The sequence below is a fragment of the Triticum dicoccoides genome, chromosome 6A (assembly GCF_002162155.2).
Source record: "Triticum dicoccoides isolate Atlit2015 ecotype Zavitan chromosome 6A, WEW_v2.0, whole genome shotgun sequence".
NCBI classification, from domain to species: Eukaryota; Viridiplantae; Streptophyta; class Magnoliopsida; order Poales; family Poaceae; genus Triticum; species Triticum dicoccoides.
The window spans coordinates 609507237-609518353 of record NC_041390.1 but is presented as its reverse complement, the minus strand read 5'-3'; the positions used below and the strand labels follow the sequence as shown (position 1 = coordinate 609518353).

Below are 11117 nucleotides of genomic sequence, written 5' to 3'. Positions count from 1 at the left end.
GGCATCTCCAGCCGCGTCCCCAGGAAGGCCTCCCCAGGCGATTTTTTCGCGCCGGCGCCAAAAAAACGGCCCAGTCGCGCCCCCAGGAGCCCGATTTTCACCGGCCTGGGCCGAAAACAGCGCCGGTGGACCCAGGCCGAACCCGGCACGCTGGGGGGCGCCCGGGGGCGCCGGGGCGAACTGTTTTGGCGCGAAACAGCCGCGGGCCCGTCGCGTCAGCGACACGGCGCCTCGTCTTCCCTCAACGGCCTCGGTTCCCTCGGGGAATCAATGCCAAGGCTGCCGCCGGTCAGCCTTGCCATTGATTCCTCATGGGCGGCGCGTCACGGGACGGCTCGCCGATGCCTCCCTTCCCTCGTACGCGTACACACGGGTGCGGCGCGGCTGTATAGCCGGTGGCCTGCACTCGCCTGTGCCCACACCAGCCCCGCCCCCGCCGCCGCCCAGCTCCTCCCTCTCCCTACCTCTCTCGAGCGCCGCCGCCCAGCCCCTCCCTCTATCTCTCTACCTCTTTCGAGCCCGTCGCCATGGCGGAACGCTTCCCCGGAGACGAGGCGGCGGCCAACGGCTTCGGCCGCCGTTCGCTCCGCGAACAGGAGTCCTGGCTCCTGTTCCAAGCGAACATCCCGGCGGCGCCGGACATGCGCGCCGGGCCGACGGGGTGGAGGCTCAGCGCCGGGGGAGTGCCCATTCCCCCGTTGCCCGACGCCGTGGCAAAGCCGAAGTACTTCTCCGAAGAAGTCGAGGTCGTGCGCGCCTCCCTCATCGACGCCCAACTCTCCCTCCACCAGTACGCCGCCGACAACCACGCGGCTTGGGCGGCGTATTTCGAGCGCCGTTAGCAGCAGCGCTTGGCGTCCATCAACGGCGCGCCGGTGGTTGGTGGCCGGCAGAACAGCGAGGGGCGCCACCTGTGGTGGGGCGTTCCCGGCCGCACACTCGAGGGCGTGCTGACGTACCTCGAGGGCGGCAACGACCCGCCGTTGGCGTACCCGGCGAGGGCGGCCGCCACGGCGCAGCACCGACGCGCCGGGCCATGGGCGCCAAGGAGGTTCGGGTCCTCCTCCTCTTATTCCTCCTCCCGATCTTCATCGCACTCCTCCGGCACTCCGGCCCTGCTCGGCGTCAAGGCCGAGCCCGCGGCGGAGACACTGCTCGGCCGGCGCACTCGCAGCGCCGGCATCGTCATCAACGAGGGCGGCCGGCGTGCCTACTTGTCGGCTCCTCCTCCGCGTTTCGTCAAGCCAAAGACGGAGCCGGGGCTCGCGCCGGTGAAGACGGAGCCGGCCGCGCCGGTGACAACGAAGCTCGACGACGACGACGCGGCCCTGGAATGGGCGCGCAGGGACTCCATAGCGATGGAGAAGGAGCGCCTAGAGAAGGCGAAGGAGCGCCAGTGTGCCGCCCTGCTTCGCTTCGCGGAGCGTCGACGCGGCCGCGACGAAGGCGGAGTCGTCGTCATCTGCGACAGCAACGACGACGACGACGATGATGCGCCGCCACCAGTCCACCATGGCGCCGCCGGGCAGGGGTCCGGCAGGGGCGCCCGCGTCAAGGAGGAGAAGGCCGACGACGACAATGGCGGCGACGGCGGCGACTTCAGCCAGTTTTTCCTTTAGATTAGTTTATTATGTATATGTGCTATGTAATGAAAATCCGTAAACTTCGCCGAAATGTACCGAAATTTATCGTGTTTGGCCGAAATTTATCGTGTTTGGCCGAATTTTATCGTGTTTAAGCCGAACTTCGCCGAACTTCTTTTATTTTAAAACGGTTCTGGGGACGGCGGCTGGGGACCAACTCGCCCCAGGCCTAATTTTTGCGCCGGCTTATCCCCAAACGGCGATTTTAGACGTCCCCTGAGAGGCCAGCGGCTGGAGATGCCCTTAGTCGGCAATATCGATCAATCAGCGGCTGGTAGTTTATAGTATACGTACATACATAGCATAACTAGCCTAGCCTCAAGATCGATCCAGCAGGCTGCTAGCTTCGGTAGCTAGCTTGCTACGTGTGTGCGTGTTGTCTCCTAAAAGAATCGATCAAGCACGGCTTGTGTATTTACACATTTCGCCGGAATCTCAACAGACCACTAAGGCCACGGGACATGCACGCACACACCCGCACGCACCATGGTGACCACGGGCGTACACACGTCATCGCGGCCTCAACGCTGCGGGCCATCCACTATGCAGCCGCATTCGCACGTGATTAACTAATCAAAATATTGAAGCATACATATACAATATGCACATTATTAGTTGAACATCCCTAAAACATGGATGAGCTGATGCAAAACGGTCTTTTCACCTCACACTTAACACCGCTAGTGTCTAAAATGAACGGAAGTGTCATATAAGGAACAAAAATTACTTTAGGTGTCAAATAGAGAAGAAAATTTATTTTGGGCCAAATAAGAAACCAAACTTTAAAAAAGGGCCAAATAAGGAATTCTCTCATAGATGTATTGGTCCATTTTATGTTTAGTCAAGACAATTTCGATTTGGTTGTAAAAATATTTTATTAAAGACAATTTTAATTGGGTTGTAAAACTATTTTAATTTTCAGACAAATATTTGGGTTGTAAACTAGTTTTGATGAAAATTTGAGCATTTTTGGCCCTGACGGACAGGATAAGGCAAAAGGATGCGTCCGCGCGATGGGCGCACGGCCACCGCATCCCAGGACACGCCCGGACACGACCCCAAATCGCTAGCCAAACAGTCAGAATCCGGATAAAATGGACGTCCGTTTGGGATCGCGCGGTGAAGTTGGCCTAAACCTGTGGTAGTTTGTTTGTTACCGAGAAGGTAGTACTCCTATACTCGTGAAACTTCTGGCACGTCCCTAAAAAAATGAGAGAAACTTCTGGTACTGTTTTTTTTTCTTCTGCTTTGCGATTCGTTAGTAGTACATGATGATACCATGGCCCGGTTGACACTGACCAGTTGACACCGTCTTACACGGCGGCTCGATTTACACGATTTAGTAAATCGGAAATGCCGAGTACCCGACGTCAGGCACGCGCACATGATAAATCGAACGTTTTACGATGACAATTGTAGTGAAACAAAGATGGTAAAATCAGCTGGCGCACACGGAGATTTTCTTTGGAAAATAAACCGACCATACTTGCCAACTAAACTTGTCGTAGAAAACGCTCGATTTGACATGCTCAAATTCTGACTGTTGCGGCGTTATCAGATTCTAATAAATACGGTATGTATATAAGATCCGAATTATGGAATGCAGTAATATTTTTCTGAGAAAGTATACACACCCATTTTCTGCGTGCCTGTCCCTTCTCTTTCGCAGGTCCCGACTACGGACACGAGACAGAGAGAAAAATGCTATTTCTACGGACACCAGATTAGATTTTTTTTGTTAGAAGAGAAGCGCGCAACTGATCACGCGTCGGCGTCGCCAACCCGCTGGCTGGTTCACCCATTGTTTGAACTAAACCCAAAAAAGAAAGCTTAATTAGCCGAGCACCAGCAGAGCAGCCAGCAGCAAAGGGGAAAGGAAAGGGAAGCAGCACAAAAGAAACGAGATTATCGTTCTCCCTCCCCTCCCTCGCACCCGCCTACCCTCCGTAGCCAGCCAGCGACAACTCAGGGAGACGAGACGAAAGCGCCCCCGCCCGCCCCCCATTCCTCGCTCCCTCCCTTCCGCCTCGCGCCCGCGCGTGGAATCCCCTTTGACTCGCAGCTTCCCCCGCCGACGCCCGCCAGCCGCGCCTGCCGGCGGGTCGACCAGCGGCAGTCCGATCCGCCGCCGCTCGTCCCGCCTCCTCACCCAGGTTCGTCCCGCGCACGTCCCGAGCTCCTATCGCTGCTGCTGCTGCCTGCGATGGCCCGCCGGATCCGCGCTTGCTGCCGCTCGGGGCCGGGGAATGACCGGATCTCCTGCCGGGGGACCGGGGCTCTGTCGGCGGCGCCCGCTAGATCTGGGGCGGGCGCGCCGTACGGACGCACGCACGCACGCCGCGGCGGGTTTTCGAATTCACGCGGATCTCCTGCCCGTTCCTGCTGTTGGAGCCGCGCCCGCTTTTCGTGCCGGATTCTGCCTACTCTGTTTGGCTGTTAGGATCGTTTGTTCTTTTGAGCTTGCTTCTCGGCGATGCTAAGCCTGTACAATCGGAGTTGAAATGGTAGCGGTAGGTGGCAGCTTGGATCTCACCAGCAATGGATTGTGCAGGTCTCCTACCGAGGAGGAGGAGGAGGAGGAGGAGGAGCAGGAGGAGGGGAGGCTGACACCCGGGTGCGCGCAGGGGGCTAGCTAGATTCGGAAGGGCGCCATGAAGAAAGTGTTCGACCAGACGGTCCGGGACCTGTACGTGACCTCCATGCCATCTGTCTGTTCATTCGAGCGAGAGTTGTTCGTTTGCCAATAATAGTATTTATTCGTTCCTGTCTTTCTCCTTGCAGGAAACGCGGGGTGAATAAAAAGGTCCTCAAGGTGCCTGGCACGGAACAGAAGGTGAGGAGATCCCAGGCCCTCTTTCATGCACAAAAGCACAAGCATGCCTTAAGCATGCTGTTGCCAAATTCGCCTGATTGCTCACTGCATACATCCAGTTGCTACGAAGCATAATCTTAAGATGAGACTGCTCTTGTATTAATCCGTTCCACGCAAACTGACCTGAAACAGATTCTCGACGCCACAAGCAATGAGCCGTGGGGCCCCCATGGATCCCTCCTGGCGGAGATCGCCCAAGCAACACATAACTAGTACGCCTTCTGCTATCCGGTTGCCGCTTTGCCGGACAGGGCCCTGTTTTCTTGCTTCTAATGTGCTTATCGTGTTTGCAGTCATGAGTATCAGATGATAATGAATATCGTGTGGAAGAGGGTCAGCGATACTGGTAAAAATTGGCGGCATGTGTACAAGGTATGCTCTTCTTTACAAACGCGAGTGGATGGGAAACTAATCTTGATAATGCGTTGGACAGTTTAATCTGATGCTGTGTTTTGCTCTTTTGTAGGGATTGATTGTCCTGGATTACCTGGTAGCACATGGAACCGAGCGAGTTATTGATGACATAAGGGAGCATTCTTATCAGATATCGGTAATGCTATCAATCCTCTACTTCCTGCTTCAAGAGCCACACAGGCATCTCATCTTATCTTCCTCATCATACTTGCTTGATGCTCTAAAAAATATAATCGGAATTGCAGGCACTAGCTGATTTCCAGTATATCGATTCTAGTGGGAGAGATCAAGGTAGCAATGTACGACGGAAATCCCAGAGCCTCGTTAGTTTAGTTAATGATAAGGAAAGGATACTGGAAGTTAGGCAGAAAGCACTTGCTACCAGGGACAAGTGAGTGTAACATTGTACTATGTTTGCTTCAAATATCTGATCGGCACACACTGTGTCGTAGACATGTTTCTTGTGCTGATTAGTTTTCTGCGTTCCTTTATAGGTATCGGAGTGCATTTGCCACGAGTGGACCACACAGGAGTCCTGGTGGATATGACAATGACCGTGATCGCTACGAAGGAGGTAGATATGATAACAGGAATGGCTATGGGAGGGAACGAGATGGGTATAGAGATGATGACAGATACAGTGGCGCTGGAGATACCCCCAATAGGGATGGAGATCGTTATTCTAGGGATTCTAATGAACGCAACAGGGAAGATGAATACAGAGGAAGTAATAGCAACCCTGAGTATGCAGAAGGATCAGGCCGCAGGAGCTACGGGGATGAGGAGGCTTATTCATCCCGGTCCGTTTCATCGCTTGTTTCGATCTAACATTCTTAAGCGCTGATTATAGGAGGGTCAACAGATGATTTTCAAGATTGTTTTTGTGTATTACTAATATATTGCCATTTATGTTAAACATCCTCCTGTTTCTGTTACAGTGGTCGTGGCAGCAACGCTGATGCGCCTACTCAGGATGAGAGGTAAAAATGTAGTGTTGTTGAGTTCTTACCTTTTAGCTTGTCCTTCCGGAGCTAGCTGTCTTAAGTTCTACCTGCTTTAACAGGCCTATTGAGCGGAAGGCTTCTAACCAGCAGATTGCTTCACCACCAAACTACGAAGATGTCACAGGAGATACCCAGGACAATCATCATGATGAAAGGTGATGATTCTATCCTACAATTTATAATCTGTAGATAGAATAATGACATCGGGAATCTGAGCCATCCATCCATTTCAGAAATGGAGGGAGTGTGCCTGCTGTTGCACCAAAGGTGTCTTCTCCATCTGTTCCTAGAACAAGCTTTCCCCCAGCCCCAGGGCAGGTGAATGGTGTTCATGATAAGCCTGTCGAGGTTGTAGCTGCACAACCACCTGCTCCTGCTGCACAACCACCTGCGCCTGTTGAACCGAATGGTTTTGATGAGTTTGATCCACGTGGATCAGTACCAGGTATAGTTTGTACTCTTTTAGCAGTCAATTTGCTCATGACTAAACCAAAGTTATGGAAAATAGCAATGTTTTTTTGTTCTATTTCTTTATAAACTGTACAAGAAGAACAGTTGCATGGAAGAATTTTGACTAACTGGCATGTTGCTGTTATAAATTTCTTTTGGTGATTACTAAATACTAATTTCTTTCTTATGTCTATCCTTTCAGATGCTTCACCTCCGGTGAATACCTCACCGATAATGAATAGCTTTGAGATGGATTTGTTTGGGTCAGATCCTATTGGCGCCCTGGCTTTGGTTTCTGTGCCTCAGCCGACTGACGTCCCAAGTGTCGAGCCATCAGCAAGTTCAGGTTTTGAAACGGATAGTTTTATGGGCATGCCACCTGCTTCTAATGGATTCAGTGAGGTATGAATCTGTAGAACTTACTGCCATTTGCATAAATTAGCGCTGATGATAATGGGGAGAAGATACAATTTACACCGGACTGCTTCTTAAATTCTAGTGTCACTAGTTTACTTAAAGTAATTTAAACTGCCTTACAATTCCTTGAAATTTGACATACTGGATAAGTTGAGCGCTAGTAAGGTAAAAATATTACTTAGCATAGTTGTTAAAATGTATTTATCCTTTGTGCATCTGGAGTAATGTTGGCTAAATTTCGGTCAGTATAACTTTTCTGAATTAAACGTGAAGTGACTTCCTTTTGTGATGGAATGACTGTTGTGTTCTGTTTTAACATGGTCATTATAGCCAACGCAAGCAGAGATTCAGCCTTTTCTCTTGTATTTAAATATTGTAGGCAATTGATGCTTCAAATCCTTTTGGAGATCCTACTCCTTTCAAGGCAGTTCAAGAAGAGAATCATGCAGCTTCTCAGACAAATGCGACCCCTGCTGGTTCATTCCAGGCCACAGGACCTGGTGCAGATGTAAATCCTTTCCAGCCTGCTTCATCCACTAACTTTGGTTTTGAAGATACTCTCGGCGGTCTCAGTTTTGCATCCAATGCTGCACCTGGGCAACAGGATATTTTTGGAAGCACCACCTCCTTACCTTCGGGGGTTTCACATGCAAATCCGTCCCAACAGGCACCCCCAGCTTATGTTCCCTCCCAGGCATCTCAGCCTATTACTCATGCTCCTCAAGCAGTGGCACCCAATACTCATGCTGCTCCCATGTTTGCTCAGCCACAAGCATATCCTGCAGCCATGAACCCATCATCATTTTCTCAGGCTGCTGCGCCATCATTTGCTCCTCCACAGCCACCTCAACATGCTGCACCATCATTTGCTCCTACACAGCCACCTCAACATGCTGCACCATCATTTGCTCCTCCACAGCCACCTCAACATGCTGCACCATCATTTGCTCCTCCACAGCCACCTCAACATGCAGCTCCAAATCTACCATCAGGCCCATCAAACTTTTATATGCAACCGGCTTCACAGAATGGAGCACCACCATCCTATGTTCCTCCACAGTCTTCTCATCTCCCACCTCAACACGCATCTCAGCAAAGCTTCCTCCCACAAACTGCTGCACCAGCACCACAGGCACCATCAATATCTCGAGGGGCATCTCAGCCTTTTGGTGCCCCAAATTCAGTGCCATCTGGTGCCAGCACTCCTCTGCAGTCAAGTTTATCAGCTCCCCCAGAAACACTAATTTCAGCTTTGCAAGTTAGTCAGACCCAGCCAGTGAAGAAATTTGAGCCCAAATCTACAGTTTGGTCTGATACATTGACCCGGGGTCTCGTTGATTTCAACATTTCTGGTGGTAAGTGGCTTTTGTCTATGCGCCTGCAATGTCCTCATTCTGTTTTTGTGTGTTTTGACCTAATTGTATGTTGTTTTTTACAGCAAAAACCAATCCACACGCAGATATTGGAGTGGACTTCGATTCAATCAACCGCAAGGATAAAAGACAAGACAAGAAGATCTCTCAAGCACCTGTAGTATCTACGATCACCATGGGCAAGGCCATGGGCTCTGGCTCTGGCATTGGCCGAGCTGGTGCGAGTGCCGTTGCACCTCCTTCCAACCCAATGGGTGCGGGGCGGGGTGTCGGTATTGGTGGTGCTGGTTATGGTGGCGGAATGGGAATGAACCGGCCAATGGGGATGGGAATGGGAATGGGAATGAACCAACAACCCATGGGAGTGGGGATGGGGATGAACCAGCAACCGATGGGGATGAACCAACAACCCATGGGAATGGGCATGGGGATGAACCAACAACAGATGGGAATGGGAATGGGGATGAACCAACAACAGATGGGAATGGGGATGGGGATGGGCATGAACCCGGGGATGATGCGGCCTCCTCAGATGGGGATGGCTCCCGGCGGCATGCCTGGCGCCGGCTACAACCAGATGGGTGCTGGATATGGCGGCCAGCAGCCATACGGCGGGTACAGGTGAGATTACACAGCGGTGGATCGAACAGCGAGGGTTTGAGAAAACAGTTTAGCAGGCTTTCGGATTTTGCTCACCTGGGTTTCCCTTATGTATGATTTCTTTTGTTGGGGGGTATAATTTTTATCACTATTCTTTTTCCTATCCATCCCATGTTGGATATACTGTATCTACTGAAATGTATCGACATGGCACTGCCACAACTGCCGCGTTGTGTTTGGATGCAAAGCCACATGATATTACAAGCTTGGTTGGTTGTAGTTGTATAATTCTCTATAGGCTACTCTTGTCACCAAACATATGTTATTTGTTTCAGCGTTCTTGCTGGATAGGCAATAAAAGGATGTACTACCATTTTGTCGAATTTTTGTTTTTGTTCGCGCCATTTGAGCAACATTTGTTATCATAGATAGATTGGTTCTTGATCAAACAAGACTAGAAACTTGCGGAAAGAAGAGTGGTAAAAATCTAGAGTTTTGAGAGGCCGGATGTGCAGCAGTTCCTGAAGGCATCCATGTCGCGGCGGAAGAGGGAAACGTAGGCGTCCACGCTGCCGCTGCCGGCGGAAGACGCCACGAGGAAGGCCACGCCCTCCACCGGCACGTAGCTGGGCATGAAGAGGAAGGGCCGGCCACCCCCCAGGTCCAGGTCATAGAACGGCAGCCGCACCCAGCTGTTCACCTCGACGTTCGGGCTCAGCACCATGTCCGCCGCGTCGGCCGTCGGCACCAGCCGCTCCTCCTCCACGGCCCCGGAGCAGGCGAAGTCGATGAAGGACATGTAGTAGGTGTCGTCGACCCGCGCAACCGCCCGGCCGATGAGCTCCGCCGCGTGGCGCAGCGGCATGTCCACGAGCTCTCGCGCGGTGGCCGTCGGCCGCGCCCAGAGCACCACGTTGCCGGTGTACCCGTCCGGCACCGGCGGCCTCATCCGCCTTCGCCCGTCCACTCCGATGAGCAGGGCGGTGGCGTCGCCCCCGTCGAGCCCGCGCGCCCGCGTCACGCACCGCCACAGATGCGCCAGCACGCACTGCACCGTGCTCGTGCTGTGCCGCGCCCCGGCCGACGACGCCTGCGCCTTCAGCTTCGCGATGCACTCCGCGCTGAAGTGCACCCTCTCTACCACCACCTCCTCCTCCTCGCCGCCGCCACCGCCGGCGTCGTCGTCCTTGCGGGCGTCGTATGGCTTGAACTCGGCGCGGCGGTGCTCGTGCTCGATCTTAGGCGGGCTGCGCGGCGGGAAGAACGACGTCCGGTCGTGCACCGGGGCGGGGTCGACGGGGGCGCCGCGCGTGGCCTGGCCCCACGCGAGGATGAAGTTGCAGAACCCGCGGCCGTCGGCGACGGTGTGGTGCACGGTCAGGCCGACGACGAGCGACCCGCACGCGAACCGCGTGGCCTGGACCAGCATCAGCTCGTCGCCGCCGCTCGGGTGCAGGCTCAGCGCCGCGCGAGTGGGCCGCAGCGGCATGACGCTGCCGAGCGCCACGCCGGCCGTCGCCTCGACGAACCGCGCGCCGGCGTCGTTGAGGAGGATGGCGCGGCGGCTGCCGTCGGCGTCCCGGGCGAGACGCCCGGCGAACTCGCGGTACTCGACGAGGGCCCTGGCGAGCCCGGCCTCGAGGACGCCGTTGGGCGGGGCCGGCGGGTGGAAGGCGTAGATGACGGAGACCTGCGTGTCCAAGTTGGCCTTGTCGAACACTGAGAGCGGGACGACGTTCGTCGTGAACGGAGGAGCCACCGGGCGGTGGCCGCCATAGTCAGGCTTGATGGACTTGGATGACTGCACCGTGATCTTCATACGGCAAGCTAAGAAAAATGTTGCACGCATGTACGCGAGCAAGATGGGGATGAACAAAACTAGCGCGAACGTGACATCTCTCTATATATCCCAGCAATTTGCACGAACACACGCAAATATAACGAGGCAACTGATCTCATCGAGTTTCGAACTTTTTTGTCCAAACAAATAAAATAATGAAAATAGGTATTCAGAACCTTTTTTGGTCGAACAAAAAATTGAAAGTGTCTAGAAAAAATGGATTTTTTCCTCTAAAATGAACACTACCACACTGACCATTCTCCGAAAGTTGCGAACTCTTTGTCCAAACAAATAAAACAATAAAAATACGTATTCAAAACCCTTTTTTGTCAAATTTTGAAGAAAAAATTAAAGTGTCCAAAAAAATTGATTTTTTTTCTTCTAAAACGAACACTACCATGCTGATCATTCAGAGAAAGTTTCAAGTTTTTTTTGCCAAACATATATTAAAAAAAATACAAAGACAATAGACGTTCAACCCCTGTTTTGGTCAACTTGCCAGCT

General features: G+C 53.0%; 2 protein-coding genes across 2 annotated transcripts; one reads left to right on the top strand and one right to left on the bottom strand.

Moving 5' to 3' along the window:
* The first annotated feature begins 3595 nt into the window (after nt 1-3595).
* Nucleotides 3596-9156, top strand: LOC119318428 (clathrin interactor EPSIN 2-like). The gene is made up of 14 exons (XM_037592985.1): nt 3596-3796; nt 4195-4329; nt 4425-4476; nt 4648-4727; nt 4809-4887; nt 4982-5065; nt 5175-5320; nt 5424-5729; nt 5868-5909; nt 5993-6088; nt 6167-6378; nt 6586-6785; nt 7180-8155; nt 8239-9156. Exons 2-14 carry the CDS (start codon nt 4295-4297, stop codon nt 8796-8798), a joined length of 2868 nt encoding a protein of 955 aa, XP_037448882.1. The 5' UTR covers nt 3596-3796; nt 4195-4294; the 3' UTR covers nt 8799-9156.
* A 104-nt stretch (nt 9157-9260) lies between these two features.
* LOC119314775 (agmatine coumaroyltransferase-2-like) lies at nt 9261-10592 on the bottom strand. The gene has a single exon (XM_037589458.1). It carries the CDS (start codon nt 10590-10592, stop codon nt 9261-9263), a length of 1332 nt encoding a protein of 443 aa, XP_037445355.1.
* Between the last annotated feature and the right edge of the window lie 525 nt (nt 10593-11117).

Coding starts and splice junctions, on each gene's coding strand:
- LOC119318428 (XM_037592985.1), top strand. CDS start 4,295: ATGAAGAAAGTGTTCGACCAGACGGTCCGGGACCT. Junction 4,888..4,981: donor ATTGGCGGCATGTGTACAAG/GTATGCTCTTCT, acceptor GCTCTTTTGTAG/GGATTGATTGTCCTGGATTA. Junction 5,730..5,867: donor GAGGAGGCTTATTCATCCCG/GTCCGTTTCATC, acceptor TTTCTGTTACAG/TGGTCGTGGCAGCAACGCTG.
- LOC119314775 (XM_037589458.1), bottom strand. CDS start 10,592: ATGAAGATCACGGTGCAGTCATCCAAGTCCATCAAGCCTGACTATGGC.